The 20791-nt window shown below is 38.8% G+C and overlaps 3 protein-coding genes across 3 annotated transcripts; all 3 read right to left on the bottom strand.

Moving 5' to 3' along the window:
- Nucleotides 1–3939: 3939 nt before the first annotated feature.
- LOC113724795 (aluminum-activated malate transporter 4-like) lies at nt 3940–9119 on the bottom strand. The gene is made up of 6 exons (XM_027247681.2): nt 8378–9119; nt 7957–8094; nt 7564–7827; nt 7312–7448; nt 7070–7216; nt 3940–5104 (listed from the first exon to the last, which is right to left on the bottom strand). Exons 1-6 carry the CDS (start codon nt 8781–8783, stop codon nt 4421–4423), a joined length of 1776 nt encoding a protein of 591 aa, XP_027103482.1. The 5' UTR covers nt 8784–9119; the 3' UTR covers nt 3940–4420.
- Nucleotides 9120–9997: 878 nt separating this feature from the next.
- LOC113724794 (large ribosomal subunit protein eL13z-like) lies at nt 9998–12682 on the bottom strand. Its single transcript, XM_027247679.2, has 5 exons — nt 12553–12682; nt 11090–11205; nt 10732–10865; nt 10465–10623; nt 9998–10385 (listed from the first exon to the last, which is right to left on the bottom strand). Exons 2-5 carry the CDS (start codon nt 11196–11198, stop codon nt 10164–10166), a joined length of 624 nt encoding a protein of 207 aa, XP_027103480.1. The 5' UTR covers nt 11199–11205; nt 12553–12682; the 3' UTR covers nt 9998–10163.
- A 3507-nt stretch (nt 12683–16189) lies between these two features.
- On the bottom strand, nt 16190–19197 carry LOC113724793 (late embryogenesis abundant protein At5g17165-like). Its single transcript, XM_027247678.2, has 2 exons — nt 18895–19197; nt 16190–16731 (listed from the first exon to the last, which is right to left on the bottom strand). The coding sequence occupies exons 1-2, from the start codon at nt 19008–19010 to the stop codon at nt 16455–16457; spliced, it is 393 nt and encodes a 130-aa protein (XP_027103479.1). The 5' UTR covers nt 19011–19197; the 3' UTR covers nt 16190–16454.
- Nucleotides 19198–20791: the final 1594 nt, after the last annotated feature.

Raw genomic sequence — 20791 nt, 5'->3', positions numbered from 1 at the left:
GGAGCAGGACCGCTCTCATGTCCGCAAATGGAAGCATCTTGCTGATGCTTTCCTCACCTCAAGCAGTACAAGTACAATCTTGATACGGCTCCTGATGGCATGGGGCTTCAAAGCATGGAGAAGAAGAGCACGGAGATTTTAAAAGAAGATGCCCAAGGATGGATAGAAATGGCTGCCCAAGTCCTGCCTCCCTTGACTGAAAAAGAGATGGTGGCCACCTTTCTCACTACTCTCCCTTCTCCTTTCTACGATCGCATGGTTGGCAATCTTTCCACACATTTTGCTGCCCTTGTGATGATCGGAGAGAAGAGAAGATTGAGCAAGGTGTGAAGAGCAGTCAAATTGCTGATAGCTCGACAGAAGCCTCCAAGAAGTCCACTTATGGGAATAAGAGAGAAGGAGAGGTGCAGTAGGTCAATCACGATAGACAGGCTAGAAGAAGGCCTCGTCCCATTTCAAGCAGTAAGCCTCAATCAATCCAACCAAGCCAAAGAGCACCAGTATATCAGACTCAGCAATAGCACCCATACCCAGTTCCTTTCCCATATGTAGCCAAGACATCTAATCTGACCTATGCCTATCCATTCCCTTCACAGCCTTTACGTTTACTTGGTCTCTAGTTCAGAAATAATTAAGTACATGTTGTCCAGACCAAAGGGTGAGTAGGAAAGTGGACGTTGGTACTTTTTTTCTATACAATACGTACCCCGAAAGGAAGTAAAAGGGAAAACACTGGCCGATTTGATGGATCACCTGAGCATAGATATATCCCCTTCATATCAAGACCGACTTGATGTTTAAGTAGAAGCTTTGTCCCTACGACCAGTCTTCTGCTTTTGAACCTGAGACCCGACCCGACACTTTGAATAGTAATCAGCTCCATTTGCGGCACATGCTTGATGGGTGCATGCACTTGGCACTTTTCACATTTTAACACCAGCTCATACGCATCTCTGTACATGGTCGGCCTGTAATACCCAAGCCGAATAGCCTTCTTTGCTAACATGCGTGCTCCAACATGGTCTCCGCAGGAGCCGAAGTGAATTTCTTTCAACACGTATTCTGCCAGCCTCAGCCCAACACACCTTAGCCAAGGCATGAGATAAGATTTCTTGTACAAAACACCATTTTTCAGCACGTACATAGGAGCTTTGATTTTCATTTTCCTTGCCTCAGGCAACTTACCCGAACTGAGATACTCAATAAAGAGGTTCATCCAGTTCTTTTCTTCTTATGAAATTATGTTAACATGATGTTCATCAATAATACTCCGCCCTGCCAGAACTTTCACCAAAACTTTCCTTGTCAAGTGTGCGTAGGCAGAGGAGGCTAGCTTGCTCAGGGCGTCTGCCCTTTTATTCTGAGATCGGGGAATGCGGTCTATGGTAAATTCTTCAAACTCAGCCATCAAATCTTGAACTTTTTGGAGGTACCTTTTCATCATGAGGTCTTTTGCTGCGTAGCCCCCCATTACTTGATTTACTACGAGCTGAGAGTCACTGTAAGCCCGTAACTTGGTTACCCCCATTTTCAAGGCCAATTTCAGTCCGGCAATGAGCGCTTCATACTCCGCTTCGTTGTTTGAGGCTTTGAACTCAAAACGGAGTGCATAGGTGAGCTCGTGCCCATCCGGACTGATCAAAATGAATCCAGCACCCGCTCCCTACTTCTTTTTTCTTTCATGCTACGGCTGCTTCTTTCATCCTGAAGACGAGGCTGGTTGTAAAAGGATATGCACAGCGATATGGTGTAGATTACACAGAAGTGTTTGCTCCAGTGGCCCGTATGGAGACTGTTCGTTTGGTGATCGCTCTAGCAGCACAAAAAGGGTGGGCTATCCATCAATTAGATGTGAAGTCTGCTTTTTTACATGGAGAACTAGTTGAAGATGTTTTTGTTGAGCAGCCGTGTGGTTACATTCAAGAGGGAAAGAAGGAAAAGGTGTACAAGCTGAAGAAAGCTCTGTATGGGCTTAAACAGGCTCCGCGTGCTTGGTACAACCGTATTGAAACATACTTCATGAAGGAAGGTTTTCAAAAATGTGATTATGAGCATACCCTTTTTGTTAAACGAAACATGGAGGCAGCATGCTTATTGTAAGTATATATGTTGACGATCTTCTTTTCACAGGAAATGATGAGTTGATGTTCACTGAGTTTAAGAACTCGATGAAGAATGAGTTTGATATGACTGATCTTGGTAAAATGAAATATTTTTTGGGTCTCGAAGTCTTGCAGAAATCAGGTGGAATTTTTATCGGTCAAAGAAAGTATGCTCAGGAGGTGTTGCAACGTTTTGAAATGAATCAAAGCAAATCTGTTCAAACTCCCATGGTTCCTGGTTTCAAGCTTTGCAAGGATGAAGAAGGAATTAAGGTGGACAAGACTCACTTCAAACAACTGGTAGGCTGTCTTATGTATCTGACTGCGACTCGTCCAGATGTGATGTTTGCAGTAAGTCTTTTGAGCAGATATATGGAGAATCCTACTCAGCTTCATTTACAACTAGCAAAGAGAGTGTTGAGATATTTGCAAGGAACAACTGAGTATGGAATTTTCTATAAGAAGGGAGGAAATGATGATCTTATAGCATACACTGATAGTGATTATGCGGGTGACTTGGATGATAGAAGAAGTACATCAGGCTATGTTTTTCTCTTTGGTTCTGGAGCTGTATCATGGTCTTCTAAGAAACAACCTATTGTGAGTCTGTCTACCACCGAAGCTGAGTTTATTGCTGCTACTGCTTGTGCTTGTCAAGCAATTTGGTTAAAAAGAGTGCTCAAAACGCTGGATCAGACTCAACAAGAGAAAACTACTATCCAATGTGACAATAGCTCTGCAATCGAGCTCTCAAGAAACCCAGTTATGCATGGTCGTAGCAAGCATATAGATGTTCGTTTCCATTTCCTTCGAGAACTTGCACAGACAAGTATGATAGAATTAGTTCATTGCAATACTTTGGAACAAATAGCTGATGTGATGACAAAGCCTCTTAAGTTGGATGCTTTTCTGAAGCTGCGTACTATGCTTGGAGTTTGTGCAGAGAGCAGTATAAACTAAATTCTTTCAGCATTTAGTTTAAGGGAGGAATTGTTAGATTTAGTCAAATAAAATCCCATTCCATTTGGGATTCTTTGCTTTAGAATAGGTCTTTCGATTTAGGAGTTAGTTAGCAGGAGACTCCTTATTTATTGTATTTTCTGTTTATTTTGTACGGCTATATATAGCCTAAATATTTCTCATTCAATAGACAGAGAATTCCTTCCACCTTCTTTCTTTCCTCTGCAATACTCTTTCCTGTTTTGGCTATTAGTAGTAATAGTAGTATTAGGGGAACATCGAATCCTAATTTGGCAGCAATAACTCTGAGAACCGGTGAATTTTGGGGCGGAGCAACTCTTTTGAGTGGGGCAGAGGCATAGCCTATCAGCAGGAGGAGTTGGGCAGTTGAAGGTTTTGATGATGTACTTTCGGAAAGAATTTGTACCTCTCACTCGATCATTTGTTACTGAGAGTTTCGTTTTATATCTTCGCTTTCCCCGTCACCGGCGGCTACCTAATGCCCCGGCAGTGTTGTCGTATTTAGTTTTCCCCGAGCGACAGACATGCTTCTGCCGCTTCGCTTGCTCTCCTACTTGCTCTTTCTTTTTGCTCCATTCGGTACGTCGTACTCTATTCTTCCCTTTCGCCGTCCACAATGATATCCACAGATTGTTGGTTACTAGCGGGAGTCATTTCTCTCAAGATAAGATACTGTGTATTTGCTTAGTAGCTATCTATTAGGTTTTGCGGGAGTCATTTTGACATTGATGATGCTATAACAAGAAGACAGTCCTGTTTGTGGCCTGCTTGCGGTTGCGGCGGCGTTGTGTGGTGTGGTGTGGTGTGTACCCAATCTCGCCGCAAAATCATGTGCCGGTAGTAGGCTAGTAGGGTGTAAGAATAAGTAAAAAGAAACTATTATGTTGCAAAATCTACAAAAGCTTCTTCTTTAATTAAAGTAATCGCTGCTGTAATTTATGATTACCATAGTGGTATAATAATTCTTGCACGCTATCTTCCGCAAGGCCTCCAATCAGAGGGTTGCAACACTTTTCTGTTCCCCAATCTATTTGGATCTCAACTAATCACACCCCAATTTCCTCCTCAGACCGCTTAGACAGATCTTGTGCTTAACAAGCAACCTGATCTGGATTCGTTCTGCAAAACAAATAAAGCAAAGCGTCTGCTTAGTTTCCACCCAGTTGCACCTTGATCAACCATTGTGGGGAAAAAGCTTAGGTACTTGATGACTCAAACGCGCAAGCCACTCAGCACGATTCTCAAACTTACGCAAGCCGTGCTCACTCTAGGCATTGTGCCGAACCAATTTCACACCCTTGCTCGCATCTATTTGACCACCAACCCAAAAGAACGACTCAGATGCATTTAAGAAGCCTTCTCCAGAAATTTAATGGCTCCTTGGTTTCTGTTGGATCAACTGGTTCTTTGAACTTTGCCTTCTCACTGAGTTCCTCAAATGAGTGTACGATGTTTTGAAGCCTGGCAACAAACTCAATCAACGAGGAAGTAAATGTTGCCAATGACAATGCACTTGCACTTTCATGTGTCCTTACTTCACGTTCATTGAGAATGGTATCACCAAGGACTGAGAGTCGTGAAGGCCACATTGTCTGCTGTCGTAGCGTATCTTCTGAGGAATCCCACTGAGAAGCAGAGAGATTGATGCCTGGGTTTGGGTTCTGTGAATTCCAATTTCGCAATGTCTGAGCTGAGGTTAGATTGAGATTTGTTTCACTGATGGAGTTTATGACTTGTGGCTTATTTTCGTTGTCCTTTAGTTCTTGTAGTTGCTCTGGATCTTCAAATTTACTTGGTCGTTTGCCACTTTCCCAGCTCTCAGCTTTGACCAGTAGGTAAGATTTCTGGTCAATTAACATCTGTAACTCCTCCGCAGCCTCATGCACTTCATCAAGTAGGTCTCCAGGGCTTAGTTTTTCCATCTTTTCTACTTTGTCTCCAAGTTGCCGTAACACTTTGGCACCTTCAGTCCCAACCCTCTGAATCTCATTCCTGAAAGCCTGTCGCAGTTCTGCTGAAGCCTGAAAAAGAAAAGAAAGAAAAAAAGATCTTTCACAGGCGTAGTAGAATAAGATATGTATACTTTTCGTTGCCATGAAAAGAAAGAAGCATGAGCAGATAAGGGTGTGCAAGTAGCATGCAAAGAACCAAAGGCATGAAACTGTGTAAACAACCAGTAAATGAGTCGTAGAAAAATGATTAATAATCATCAGGTTCTGGCTTAAAAGTTGCACACGGATTGCCATCACGTGATCAGAAAGTTTTCAGGCATGTAGAGTTAGTTTCAGACCTCTCTCTAATTATGTCCAATCTACAGTAGACCAAGGTATCCTTCGTGTAGAAGGCTCACAAATAATATAAAGCCATGAAACCATATCAGGTCTTGCATTTTTGAACCACCTAAGCTTTTAAGACACTCGAATAGCATGCTAATTCTTTTAAGCAAATTGAAAGGCCTTGTAAAAGATGCAGGGACAACAGAAAATTTATGATGAACTGATCCTTCTATACTTAAGCTTAGTCCTAAAAGAGGCACATAGAATCAGACGTCATGACTATGGATTACAATTCAAACTACATCTAAAAGCAGAGACTTGAAAAAAATTCATTGCATCCAACTTTCTTAAAAAGGTAAGATAGATAAAACAAGACACTCTTGGCACCTAGGAAAGCAATTCAAATCCAAGCAAATCATTATCCAGAGGTTCAGGTAACAAGGACATTGCTGAATAAGTGCAAAACTAGCATTTTGAAAGAAATCTGCCATCTATTTAGATAAGAACAATATCTACTAGTGCAAAATACTTCTTGGAACACCCTCAAACAGAAAAGGAGCCTAAGTGCTGCTATAATGCTGAGCCAAGTGACAATTAGAATTGCTCCTTTTGAGTCACAAAAAGAATGGATGTTGAGACAAGAACATATGTTTACTGGAAAACTCCAGAAAGACTATTTTATGCAAAGCCAAATTAAGTAACGTAAATTTGAAGTTAAAAGCATCATTATCTACTAACGATGAAAAAAGTTTGAATTATGATCAAAGTAGAAGACCTTCAACTATTAGAATGTACAAAACTTAACAAAACAGAGAAAACAAGGAAAAAAAGAAAAGAAGAGTTTCTTTTCTGAAAAAAAAAAAAAAAGGAACACAGCACAGTATGAGTATTTGGATTGCTTCAAGCTGCCTTCTACTATTGAAAGAAAAATAGAAATTCACGCCTTTCCTTTTACTGGTTAATAAAAAAATAAAAACAAAACCTTCCTTTTCTTAAGGGCACTTGTCCAAAATTGAAGCATCTCATTCAGTACTAGAGCTTCTTTTGTTTCATTGTTTGTAAGGGGCCTTTTCTTTCATTTGTTGTTCCCATGAGGCTAATTTATCACATGATTTCTAGGTAAAAGTAGGGGTGTAAACAACCCTAATCAAGCCCAACACCCCAGTGTTCAAGCTTGTTTGATTATTTTAACAAGCTTGAAATTTTGTTGAATAGTTTGTTTATTTGCCGAACCAAGCTTGAATAGCCAGATTCTAGTCAAGCTCGAACCAAGCTCGAGCTGAGTTTGAAAGTTTATTGAACATAAAACACTGTTCAAACTTGGCTTGGCTAGTTGGCGAACTAAACTCAATCAAGCTCTTACAAAGCCAAGTTCGATTCGAATATCGAGTGACTTGGTTCATCCTTCAACTCTAGCTAAAAGGGTTCTCCTACCTTATGATTTTTAGTTGTAACAAATATTTCCTTATCTTGCCACAAGGAGGTCTCAATTTGTTATCTAACTATACAAAAGGTTACATCCGTAACACCTCCAGAGAAACCAAAGCCTACTGGGTTACTTAGGTATCATTCCAAGTATATAACAGAAGGCAAGTGAAACAGAGGAGTTGATGCAGGATTGAGGTGTCTGAGGGCATCAATCTCCTTAAGCACAGGCATGGCTGGCTCTAGCTAGCCCAAAAAAAAAATGTGAAGAGAGACAAGAATCACCTGTATCTCTGAAAGTATACAACCATGCATTGCCATGACCATAAATGCACAATGCCTTAATGCACCACTAACTTTAACATATTCACTCCAAGGATAGTTGAACATTCTGTATGGACCATGAGGTGGTTCCCAAACTGCAAAAGCCAACTGCGGAAGGAAATGCTTAAGTTACAACCATCGTCCCTTTGAATAAATAATCATTAAAGAGAGAAAGAAAAGAAATAACTGTAAAATAGGCATACCAGAGACTCTTCTTTGCTGGAGGACTCTAAGGCAGCTCTGATTCCACTGTACATCGGATCATCAGAAGCCTGGAAGACTAGAATTTTCGATGGTATCCTTTCATATTCAACACATTGCAGATATCCATCGACACAGCCTACAGAAAGGCTTGCAGGTACAAGTGAAGCATATCATCTCAAATGCACAAACCTCAGGTAATTTTTAAGTTTTGCGGGACAAAAAAATGTTGGAAAGGGCAATAAAAACCTCACCTTCCAAAGAAGTGGCAACATTCCTAAAATTCTTCACCACCAACTTGTGCAAATCCTCACCAGCCCAAATGGGGTAAACACATACGTTGACAATCAGACAAACACCAGCTCCGACAGCAATGAGCAGCAATCGAGAAACAGCAGTTTGCACAAAGTGTGAAGTCCCAGAGACCAGAACGATGCAATAAGTCAACAGGAACACCCGGAACCCGTATTCGTATTGTTTCATTGCTGGGAACAATTTCAAGTAGCTTGCACAGAACCCTAGAGTCCATTTAGACAATTTTAAGGAAGTGGCAGTAGAAAGCAAAAATACTGACGACGTCTAAAGAAGAAGTATTTTTTTTTTTGAAGAGTAATACAGACGGACAATAAGTGGGGAAAGGATGAAACCTGCAATGAAGATGCTGAAGACGACTATAACTTCTTGAAATTTGCCAGCTAAGGCAGATAACTCAGCAATTCCCAGAGCTAATGCTCCAGCAGATAAAGTCCCCAAGGCACGATTGAATCCCTTGTTTAATGTGGCCCCTGCACATGATTGAAGTAATATTGAGCAAATACAAGTGCAGACGATAGCGTCACTGTATCAATTACCGAAATTTTCAAGTTACTAAAGACGATCCAATTACAGATTCTGCTGCTACAATCTTTTTTGATTATATATATATATATAGAGAAAGAGAGAGAGAGAGAGAGAGTTCTCCATATAATATCAGAAGAAGACTACTGATAAAGTTTGCAACGGAATCAAACACTAGAAGGATAGGGGAAAAGAAAAGGAAGAAGTAAATGGAAGGAGGAGGAGGGGTACCAATGCTGAATTCAAAGACGACAACGACAGTGAGGATAGCCCAGATGGAATACTGTCCGATGTAACTGAGGGGTTCCTTGAAGAAGATGAGAATTGTGACGAAGGAGAGAGCCAGGCCCATTTTAAGTGCAAATATGATCTTTCTGGGATCGGAACGACCCATTTCGCAGGCTTTGACCCAACCTTGTTTACCATGGCTGCAGATTTTAGAAATTTCATCTGCTAGCCAATGAAAAGCCCGAAGACACGCTCCTCCTGCTCTTCGTCGTCGTCCTCCTCCTCCTCCGATCCCTGATCCCACATGTGAATATTCGTCCTCTCCTTCTTCTTCTTTGCGGGGTATGAGCAATCTTTCTTTGCTTCTCTCCGCGAAGCTATGCCTTAAAGATCCAATACTGCCAGCCATTCAATCAAACCCAAAAAAAAAAAAAAAGAAAGAAAGAACGGAAAGAAGATCAAGAGAAGAAGAAAAGGGGTGGTTGGGTTGGAGCGTTGTTCACGGAAACAAGCCTCTGGGTTCCATTCCATCCAACTCACATGTATCGCGTCTCATCCTTCTTCTTCTTCTTTTTTTCTTTTTTTTTGGATAACTTCGATTCTCAAATCACTAGTATGATAATAAATACTACTAATTAGTCGATTATAGTAATTACGACTGCTTATTTTATGGGAAGCTAAAAATGAATTAAGACTCGTCAAGTGTTGTGTCGTAGATAGATAGATTTGTAGCGCTGCTGTAGTCAGCCCAGTCCTGTTACTCCAGTACTACTAATACTACTACTATTTTTATTAATAATTAATTCAATAATTTTCTGTAATTAATAATAATAATAATAATATGTGGTGGGTCCCACTTAAAGCTAGAGAGAGGGAGTCTTGAAAGTCCGTGTAATGATAACGGTTAAACCGACAGTCTCCCGCCTCCTCCTCAGGGCCCACTTTTGTCACATGTCTTCCTCCAATCGAAGTTGAAAGTCCGTTAACACACAGATACTACTCCACTAGTAGTTGTTGGAACTTGGAATGCTGCCGCGCTGCTACTACTTTACATTCTTCTTCGGAGGCCACACACACACACACACTGCTATATTATTATTATTATTGTGATGATAACTTAGTACATTATTTATTGTTGTTTACATTTGCAGAAATTATATGCTTTCTTTTCTTTTTATGTTTATGAAGAAGAGAATACTAGGTACTATATATGTCATTTAAAAGGGCAGTGTACACACGAAGACGAAGGAATGACCTTTTTTCAAATACTATACTGTAAACATCCCATATCAGACTCAATATGCGTGCGTAACTTTTGCTCCCCTCCGGTGTGGTGCGAATAAGAAGAGCTCAACTTGCCTTTGCCCTCCGGTATCAACAAAGATTGTTCCAAGATTAGATTGGACTTTTACAAGTCTTTTTGTCTACGCCACGATTGATCCAATTACGAAAAAGCGCACCATTGTAACATACATACAGAGGCGCCACGGCAGCTTGGAGACTTTTTTTTTTTGCATCCTGAACTAAACGTCACAGAAAGCAAATTCGAATAGACATCGCCGCCATTGAAGCAGTCAGGCTTCGGTAATCAGCTGACATCTAGGACCAACGATATGGATGCAGTTTTGTGATCAGATCCATAAACCCTATTAAATCACCATTCAAGTCTTCAATTTCATACACTCAAAACGGACAAATATAACAGCTCCTATTGGTAATACTCCAAAACAGGTCCAACAATCAAACTGCCAGGCAAAAATTGCCTCTCAGCATCAGCTCATACTCAAAACTATTTCTTCTCTTCCTTCTCAGCCTCGGCAGCCTTCTTCAACCTAGCACCAATATGGCGCTCATTCGTCCTCTCCAATCGCAGCTTGTCGTAGGCCTTAAATGACTTCATCTCTTCTGTTACCTTCACAAGCTCCACGCATGGTTTCTCACAAACAATGGGCAAGTAAGCACCTTGCACTTGTGTGGCCGTCGCCAACTCCTCAGGAGCAGAATCACCAGCCTGCAACCAGGGAAGCTTAATAAAGTAGCCAAAGATGAAGTTTGAAACCTTAAAAGAAAATTGGGTAGCTCAGTCTAACCTTGAATTTACGAGCTCGTCTTGGGAAAACAACCAACTTGGCCTTGTATGTCTTGAGTCGCTGAACATTAGCCTGAAAACCCTCCAAGGACCTGTTTTTCCGCCGATGATCAACTGAAACCCCAATAGTTGGTCCAAGTTTCTTAGGGATTCCTGCAGCCTATTCCATTGTCAAGCAGATAAGAATTAGAAGAACTCGTGCACGGCCTGACACTCAAAACATACAAGTATGTGAACACAATTGATTGAAATAATCAAGGAAATTCACCTTGAGCTCCTCAAGAGTAAAGCCTCTACCAGCTCTGACTTTCATATTGTACTTCAATGTCTGCCCATGGACAATAGGACGAAGAGGACCAGCTGTGGGCCTGGGGAAGATTTTCGCAGCCTTCTTCTGCCTAGCTGTCAAACAGATGATCAAATATCAGACATCAATTGCAAAGTAAATACTGTGGGGTTACTGTGGGGAGTTAGATTTATTTGCCGAAATTCTTACTTTCGTAAGAAAATGTTAGAAAAAAAAAATTGCAAAGTAAATACAGACCACAACTTCGGCGAAAAAGCAACTACTGAACAAAAACTTGACCATTGGAAAGGAACACTGAATATGACAATGAACTGCTTACCATTTCTTCTCCTGGTCTTGCGTGCAGGTTGGTTAAACCACGTCTTCACATAATTCTGCCAGTGCTTCCTGAAGTGCCCACTAGGCACAACATTATTGTGCTTAACCATGAGTTACCTACAGATAAAAGCAAATTTTGGAACTTAAAAAAATAATTAAAAAAAAATTGGCCAATATTAACCAAACAACGGAGTTCTTTATAGTAAATAAAGAGCAACTTTGAGAAACACATATTTACTAGTATAGCATACCAGCCCACATGAATTACAGGCGAGGACAAGTATCTAATTTTCTCATCCTACTACAATTAAGCCATAGTTTGCCAGCAGCAGACAGGCATAAAGCAAGCATAATGCAGAAGATCCCCAAGCCGCAGTTTGAAAGTAAAACAGAAATGACACTTATGACGCACAAATCAATCGTGTTCTACTGTCAGTCAATAGTTTTCAGGTAGCAGAAAGGCATACAGCAAACGTTATGCAGAAGATTCATAAGCTGTAGCTCCAAGTAAACCAGAAATGGGGCACATGACCCAAAAATCCAGTTGTATGTACAAGCTGACCATCACAAGACAAACAAACTTCAAAAACAACAAATGATGATTGGAAAAAAGAAACTCTAAAAACCTAGTAACACAGAAAAACAAGAGACCCCAACCAAGTATCATGCAGCAAACAATCACAAAAACTCCTTGACATATTTGCATTGCAGACATCATAACCTGAGAGTAGTAGCCACAGGATCTTCATGGAGATGTAAACATCAAAATCTAACAGACTTACTTTTGAAAAAAAGAAAAGGAAGAAACCTCTGATATCCCCCAACAGCAGTTGAATAATCAATAATATATACCAAGAATGACAGAAACTTAACCCCATGCAACAAGAGTAAAAATGGAGGCCGACAAATGGGTGTCAAAAAATAAATAAATAAATAAAGGGAGCCAGATGGAGTAGGTAAACAACAAGAGAGTATGTCCTTAAACCATGAAAGAGCCCGAATCTAGTCGTAAACTGCAACTACTATTTAATAGTAACTAAAACTTTTCAATTAACGACTGTGAAGGCATTAACCTAACAGAGTCTTTTTCTCTACCTTTTTTCTTTTATCTAATCAAATAAAGCCGGCAGAGGCAATTTCCAACATTTCCGCAAATGATATTCCTGAGCGTACTCTCTGTGCGTGTGTGTAAAGGCACTTTCTCCGGTTAAATAAAAAAAAAAAAAAAGAAATCACGACAAATTAAGTGAGTAAATACGCATCACATGAACATACAAATTTCACTGGCGTAACTTGACGGAAATAATGATTCCAAAGAAAAATGAAGGGAAAAGGCGTATTAAGAAGACTAGCAATGCTATGTGCAGATGGAGCCTCTTTTCTTCTTCTTCTTTTTTTTTTTTTTAAGAAAGGTATAAAAATCTAACGGCGGCGAAGAGAGGAGATTTTAAAAGCACAACTCACAAATGGAGATAGATCCCTCTGCTTCCGTGCTGCGACTTCCTGCTTCTCCTCTTCCTCTTCCTCTTCCTCCTCCACCTCCTGCCCCTGCTCCTCCCTCCGGAACTTCTTAGATTGCCGTTTTATATTATCTCATCAAAAACCCTACTAACCAATGTACGGGCTTTGTGTGGCTTATTTGTTTCTTTGGGTCGAGACCCAACTCGTTTTATTTGTTTCTTTGGGCCGAGACCCAACTCGTCAATAGAGGAGATGTTCTAATTATCCAAATCTCCGGGACCAACATCTAGAGGGGCAAAAATGGGGCTAATTACTTAAAATATACGTAAAAAAAAAATATATCGCACAAATGTATCTCTAAAAGACACCATTTCTCATTTTATACTGGCCGTGCTGATTGGGCACGGCCGCAGAACAAATTGTCAGAAACTCTGCAAAAATGTCAGTCGGTCAGCGGCCCATAATTTTTTTTTTATTAGCTTGTCCCCAGCCGTGCTGACTGGGCACGGCTGGGACAGGGCGGCCAAAAAAAAAGAGCCAGCAAATGGGATGTATTTGGGGACATGAATTTTGTAGCAAAAGTGAAACGAAAGGCCATACAAATTCACTGCACTAGCTGCCCTTTTTCTTTCTTTCACTCTTTTCTTTGCTCTTTATTTCTTGGAAGGGATATCTAAACGATTTTATTGCATTAATCCTAATCAAAGATTTTAATTTTGTAACTTAAAGATTTTGCTGTGGAGTCTTATAACACTTAAATTAGGAAGATCAAATTTTCAAAGTGAAAATGGAAGATTATTATATTTTTCAAACTGCAAATTAGTATAATTCTATGTACAAATTAGTATAATTCTATATACGCGACAAAATTCATGAATAAGAATCCATATATGTAAAATTAATATACATTTTTTTTAAATTTTTGCTTGTAATTAGATACATTTATGACTAACTGGTTTTCAAAACTAAATTTTAATACAATTTAAAATTTAGCGTCTTATAATATTACAATTTAAAAATTATCTTTGAAAACCAGTTAGTCACAAATGTATCTAATTACAAGAAAAAATTTTAAAAATGTATATTAATTTTACATATATGGATTCTTATTCATGAATTTTGTTGCGTATAAACTGCATTTAATTTACATATAAATATTCATATATTAGCTTACACATGTTGTTCGTCAAAAAATTTGAGCAAGCATTGAATTTTTATTGTACATAGAATTATACTAATTTGCAGTTTGAAAAATATAATAATCTTCCATTTCCACTTTAAAAATTTGATCTTCCTAACTTAAGTGTTATAAGACTCCACAGCAAAATCTTTAAGTTATAAAATCAAAATCTTTGATTAAGATTAGGGCAATAAAATCGTTTAGGTATCTCTTCCAAAAAATAAAGAGCATAGGAAAGAGTGAAAGAAAGTAAAAGGGCAGGCTAGTGCGGTGAATTTGTATGGCCTTTCGTTTCACTTTTGCTACAAAATTTATGTCCCCAAATACATCCCATTTGCTGGCCCTTTTTTTTGCCGCCTGTCCCAGCCGTGCCCAGTCAGCACGGCTGGGGACAGGCTAATTAAAAAAAAAAATTGTGGGCCCTTGTCCCACTGACATTTTTGCAGAGTTTCTGCCAATTTGTTCTGCGGCCGTGCCCAATCAGCACGGCCGGTATAAAATGAGAAATGGTGTGTGTCAGAAATATATTTGTGCGATATTTTTTTTTTAACGTATATTTTAAGCAATTAGCCCAAAAATGGGTAGGATGGGCGGGATTTATTTGAATTTGAGATGAGATCTAGACTTTGCACTATGACTCACCGTAGAAGTTATAAGAAAATTTTTTGAAGTGTATAAATTTTTTGATATTTTGAAGTGTATAATTTAAACACTTTGAAAAGTTTTTTGAAGTTCTTATATAGGGCTGTCAACGGGCCGGGTCCGGGCCGGAATTCATTATTCCGGACCCGGACCCGAATTACTATGCCGGATCCGGACCCGACCCGTTTACCCGACGGGTCCTTTATTCTACGATCCGGATCCGGGTCTACCCAAACAAATTTACCAAATTTTATAATTTCTAATAAAAATGAGAAAAAAATATATTTATAAACTAATTTCTAACTAATGCAAAGAAAAAATCAAATAAGAAAAGAAATCAAATTAACTTTATTAAAATACATCATCCTAATCAAATTATATTGATAAATATATATTTTTTAAATTATTAATTCATTTATATCCGGATCCGAGTCTAATACGGGCCGGAATACTATATTCCGTATCCGACCCGTTTTTTTTGTTTGACAAAACGGATCCGGATCCGGATCCGGAAAACGGAATTAAATCCCTACCCATACCCGCATTAATTTCACGGATCCGGTCCGGATCCGGGTCTAGACCCGACCCGTTGACGGGCCTATTCTTATAGATAAAATTATTAAAAAACTTATAAAAGACAAACTTGGCTAAAAATTTCTTTGCCAAACAAGCCCCTAGTAATTTGGGTTTAGACCCAACCTTATTTACATGTGATTTGGGACTAATTTGGGCAAAATCACTTTGGGATGAGTTTATATTGATAAGTATAGCCCCTGTATTCTTTTTTCCTTTCAAGTCTTTTTTTATATATAACTTTTTTTTATTTATTAAATTTCTTTTAGTCTCATTGTGATTTATATTTTCCTAAATTTTTTTCCTCAAAATTTTATTTATTTATTTTCTATGTATATATATATATATTTTAAAAAAATTTTGATTTCCAATGTTGTTAAATTTTCGTTGAGAAAAAAATAAGCCCTATAAAACTTAAAAGAACTTATATTTATGAGTATAAAAAATGGCGTTTGAAACTATGAGCTATCATAAAACTATCAATAATGAACAAAGTATTTTCTAATAAGATCAGAGATCAATGACTTCTATATTACTCCCACTATTCATTTTGATTAGTATTCTATTAGGGAAAGAAAAAAAAAAAGAGTTCAAAACCATTTACAGGTATAAAAGAACCATCACCAACCGTGTTTAGGCCATCATTTGTCCTTGTAACACTTTCGTGGGAATGGACAATTAGTGGTGGGCTCGCATGGACGCGAGATCTTCAGTTGGACCAATTAATTTCCCTGCCTCCTGCATGCGGGCGCTAGACACGACTAGTGATTTGACCCAGCCTCCCTGGCTTGGGCTAGACACCGTATCTTCTCCATCTTGAACAGGATAGTAAAGGTGTGTAAATGAAAATAATAATAATTTACTACTATTAAATGGGAACAAAAATCAAGTTTATCACTTGAATACTCACTAAAAATTAAGTTTAAATATATCTTTATTTTTAAAAGTAAATTTTAGTGTATATACTATCATGATGCATGTACAAATGTTAAATTTTAAATTCCAATTTTATATAACTTGAACCAAATAAATATAAATGAATGAACCAAATCAACTCATTATCTATCAATTAAATGAATTAAATTAAATATCTATTTAGACCCATTTAAAGCTAATGAGACAGGTTTGAACAAACTATTAGCAGGCAATTTTGGATAAATCAACATAACTAAGTTATGATTGACACCGCCAACAAGCGCTACGGCTACCTTATAATCTTATGAACACAGAAAAGGCAAGTCTCGCTTGAACAAATTATTAGTAGGCAATTTTGTATAAATCAACATAACTGAGTTATGATTGACACCGCCAACAAGCGCTACGGCTACCTTACGATCTTATGAACACATAAAAAGGCAAGTCTCACACATAGACACTAATAACGCGCAACACATCAAGACAAAAGTAAGGCTAATTTTCAAGCTTCTACAGTCCCTTCAGCGTCCTCTAGTCTTCTTCTACACATCACGAGAGGAAGGACTATTGAGTTACATATAGGTTCTTTTGCAACTCAAGGCTGCGGTGGCGGCTTCTCCAAATCCTCAAGGGGGCGGAAAAATGCCTTCTGCTCCAGCACAGAGTCTCCAGGTGCATTCACATCCGAGGTGCGGAGACCGCGCTCCCCACAAGCTACAGGGTTCTGCTCGGTGGACGGGCCAAACACCCCGGTTTGAGGGTGCGGCGCCCAGTACTCCTCCGACTGTGGTTGGATTACATCGTCTGGTACTGCAGTTGAAGTAACGTGTTCCTCCGGGTTCTTGTCATACACTGATACGTGAACGGCCCTCCTGCATACATCCAAATTTCCATTGAGGACGCTAAGTTCCCATGACATGGATATCAAAGGTCAAACAATTACCCTGTAACTTGCTAAAATGACCAAATTAACAGACGGAAAACTATTCTTAACACATCAAAACCTTGCACAAACTTGTGAGAACAAGTGATTCTCTTACACCACAGTGGAACCAAAGGGTATGTATGTATGTATGTGAATGGCCCTTGCATTCAAGGCCAGCGAAAAAGATCATGAGAACATCAAAAGGCTAAAAAGCGCTTTAAGGTACTTGACAAAAATCATCAGTCAGGTTTTGGGTGTAGCTAGCAGTTTCATCTAATGCATATTAGACAATGCTAGAGGCAGCAAATTGATAGGCAGCAGCAGCAGCTACAATGACAATCGTCTACACAGCAAGTTCATTACGGACAGAAACAGAAGTATTTTCAACCCAGATTATAAAATGATAAGAAGGTGCTCCTTAGTTATACAGGAGCACGTCACCATTGTTTGTAACAAAGGTAGTGAATCTCGACCCACCTGTACGTCACTCATAAATCAAAGAAAGGAAGCAGAAAGTAACATTCAAGTACTACTTATGGTACACCTGCAAGGCATCTCAATATTTAGAAACAAATCGGCCCTTAGTTGGCTGTCAGGAAGCCAATAATAAAATCAAGAGTTAAACATGAAATCAACAACGCAACCTCTTTGATAAAAGAACAACCATTTAGATCTACATTCCTCTTCCTAATTAAATAGTGAAATGGTAGGAGCAGTGATTTTCGTACGGAGAAATGGGTGAAACCGCCCAGGCAAGGATACAACTTCTCAACAACCACAACCCCCCTTAATGATGTCCTAGTTGGGCAACACACCAACCCCCTAAGGCAGTTACGCGGTCCACACAAGGAAAGCAAGATAAATGTATCCAATTACTGTAGCATACGTTTTCAAGTGCTGGCTGAGATTGTGTTAACTTAACGACCACCTTGCTTGGTGCCAAAGATGAAGGAATAAAAATTGAAGATGATCATTCACCACTATAAAGTAGATGGGTTGCCGGGGAGGGGGAAAAGTAAGACGGGGGCTTCCAGTTACAATAAATATCAACTTCGGGACATTATCAATCAGATATCTATAATAACATTATTACTACTAATTAACCCGAATATCGGGTTAATAAATTTTCCTCAGCAGTCCCCCAATCTAACATAGCAACTTAACCTCGCCCTTGTTGGACCTTTGACACGTCAGCTACAAACCAGTCCTTATCCAAATTCTAGAGAATTGGACCATTCTAGTACGGAACGAGGTTTTTTTTTTTTTTTAAATACTTTTATTTAGTTATTTATTTATTTTTTGCTTTTAAACAAAACTGTCCGGGCACTACCGGTAGTAATATTAGACTACTCTAACTAATAGTAAATTAGACTACTCTTAACTAATGTTGTTGACAGCTATATTAAATAATGTCACGAAATTCAGATGAAAACCAAAACAAGAATTATTTTCCCAAATCAATGGTCTAAAAGGAACATTTTCATTACTTAATTGGTAGGAAAAACGACGGCTAAACTGGAGGATGACACCCAAAAATATATATATATATATATTTTACGTCGCAAAATTATTTGCTAATAATACTCCACTATAGTATAACTCACAAGATTGGACAATCCAACAAGGAAGAAATAAAAAGCGAAGCAAGAAAATTTTGCTGAAAAGGTGATCCATATATCAGCTAAAAAGACCAACCAGACAAGATATTTGATGATCGCTTAGGCGCCAGAAAAAAGAATATCCTGCTTTTCTTTTTCTTTTTTTGCACCCAAAAAAAAAAAATAAACGAAGAAAGGCAAGGAGCAGGTAGGATGGTTGTAGGTTTAACGTTTTATTCTTGCGGAGGAGTTATTTATCTTGAAATTTGGGGCTTGAGCTAAAAGGTGAAGATGCTCCAAGTCTTCAGAAATGGGTTTTGCAGGAAACACTACTAAAAGGCAAGAATAAAGAACACAGCTAACTGACACGTACTAGTAACAGTTTATACTACTGTAAACTCAATCGGCTGAAAAGCTTTTAAGGGCCCAAAAAGCATTTGCGGAATATATATAGTACAAGTATGTGAAAATACGGGAAGGCAGAAAGAGTTGTGAGAGAGAGAGAGAGTTACCTAAGCAGGAAGTAGGAGGAGGAAGGAGAGAGAGAGGGGGAGGACTTGATCCGGCTCACAAATCGATTACCGATGCTGGCCAGTCTCCGGGTAGTAGTCTGCAAATAGCCGGCCATACAATTCCCAGAGTTGATTGCTCTGCGGGAGTATAGAAAGGATGTGAGAGATTGAGAATGAAGTAAAAGGGCAACACGGAGCTGTGGAGGGAGCGATGGAAATGGAAGGAGAGACCTTTTATAGAGAGAGAATTTTGGTGGGGGTGAGTGGGGAGCAGGTGACGGGCGAAGGCGGTGATGTAAATTATAAAAGCCTTTTAGATTTAGGCTAAAGGGATTTAATCACCACGACAACTTCCTCTCACTTTATGGTTTATCCCCTTGAATTTGATTGGCACTGGCAGTCAAACCAAACTTTCTATGACAGACCGTGGGCGGTGACGGTTAAAATTGGAGGTGTCCCTGAGAGAGTAAAATGAACAAACAAAAATATGCATAAGGTTTGGGTCCGAGTCCCCGGTGCCGGTGGGCCTATTACTCACTGATCTGCAATTAGCATAGAATATTAGAATAGGGCAAAAAATTTATTTTAAATAATCTACTTTCCGAACAAGTGCTCGCTAGCGTATGGGAGTGATAGAGGAGTCATGCTCAAAATGCGGGGAACAGGGTTTTGCCTTGCCTACCCCACCATCACCTCCTACGCGTAGGACTGCGTACGGGTGGGTACCGTACCAGTACCGGTAGTAGCATTTAGTTTCTTGGACCACCGCATCAATTCTCACTCCACCGTCAACTAACTAACGGAATCTACTTTCTTCGGTGACAGATGCTGCTGGTGATTTTGACCGCTGCTAGGGCCTAGGAGTATATTATATTATGGGATAATTGCAGAAACCTTCCCTAAGGTTTCTGACACTCGCACTGATCTCCCCTATAGTTTAAAAAATTGCACTGACCTCCCCTGAACTTACTAATCATTTGCAAATTCAGTCCAAACTATTAAAATATATTGCTTTAGGGAGTGAAATTAGAATTTTGTACCAGATTTGCTCCTTGTACTACATGTTCAATGAATGACAGAGTACTACAAATCAATTAACAATTAATAAACTTTAAGGGGTGTAGTTTATGGGCAAGTACGCATTACCTATTTAAAGTACCGACTATTTATGGGTATTTTTTTTTTACTTTCAAATATTTAATTTATAATAAATATATCAATGATAAATATATTAATATTTGTAAGTAAAATTCAAAAAATATTACAGCAATATTCTTACAAAAAGAAAATCGATAGGTTATCTATTTAATATAAATTAAATATTTTTTTTTAAAAAAATGACCCATAAAGTATTAATTTTTTATGACTTTCATCCATTAGATGAGTAAAGTATTGGCTCTTTATGAACATTTTATTCTGAATCATTTAATTTATGTTAAATACATGAATGTTTGTAACTAAAATTGAAAAAATATTACATTAATATTTTTACGGAAGGAAAACTGATAGGTTTTGTATTTAATAAAAACTAAATATTTGAGAGTAAATCTTCAACGCATGAGTACTCCTCCGTTGGATCTGAACAGTAATCAGCAATTAAAAAAACGGAATGTAATGGGAAATTGGGCTAAATTGATGCGATGAAAGTTGCTAGCAATCAGCAATATTATTATTTTTTTCGTAATAACGATCCTATTTTATGCTGTGGTATGGTGAGGTGGCCAAGTGCTAGCAAAAGCCTGCTACTAAATATTCTATTCTATCATTCCTCACACGCATTGGACCTCCTAAAATTAAAACTTTTTTTAAAAAAGCCGCCCCGCCGCCCAACGTCTTATTAGGATCTCCCCATTTACGAATCCCACCACCTTCACACGCCTTCTCTTGATTATTTACT

This window comes from Coffea arabica, chromosome 2c (assembly GCF_036785885.1).
Source record: "Coffea arabica cultivar ET-39 chromosome 2c, Coffea Arabica ET-39 HiFi, whole genome shotgun sequence".
Classification (NCBI taxonomy): Eukaryota; Viridiplantae; Streptophyta; class Magnoliopsida; order Gentianales; family Rubiaceae; genus Coffea; species Coffea arabica.
This window is presented reverse-complemented; position numbering and strand designations above follow the sequence as displayed.

Coding starts and splice junctions, on each gene's coding strand:
- LOC113724795 (XM_027247681.2), bottom strand. CDS start 8,783: ATGGCTGGCAGTATTGGATCTTTAAGGCATAGCTTCGCGGAGAGAAGC. Junction 8,095..8,377: donor CGTCTTTGAATTCAGCATTG/GTACCCCTCCTC, acceptor AATCATGTGCAG/GGGCCACATTAAACAAGGGA. Junction 7,217..7,311: donor CCAGCAAAGAAGAGTCTCTG/GTATGCCTATTT, acceptor TTCCTTCCGCAG/TTGGCTTTTGCAGTTTGGGA.
- LOC113724793 (XM_027247678.2), bottom strand. CDS start 19,010: ATGGCCGGCTATTTGCAGACTACTACCCGGAGACTGGCCAGCATCGGT. Junction 16,732..18,894: donor TCCTCCTACTTCCTGCTTAG/GTAACTCTCTCT, acceptor GGATGTATGCAG/GAGGGCCGTTCACGTATCAG.
- LOC113724794 (XM_027247679.2), bottom strand. CDS start 11,198: ATGGTTAAGCACAATAATGTTGTGCCTAGTGGGCACTTCAGGAAGCAC. Junction 10,866..11,089: donor CAAGACCAGGAGAAGAAATG/GTAAGCAGTTCA, acceptor TCTGTTTGACAG/CTAGGCAGAAGAAGGCTGCG. Junction 10,386..10,464: donor GACGAGCTCGTAAATTCAAG/GTTAGACTGAGC, acceptor CCCTGGTTGCAG/GCTGGTGATTCTGCTCCTGA.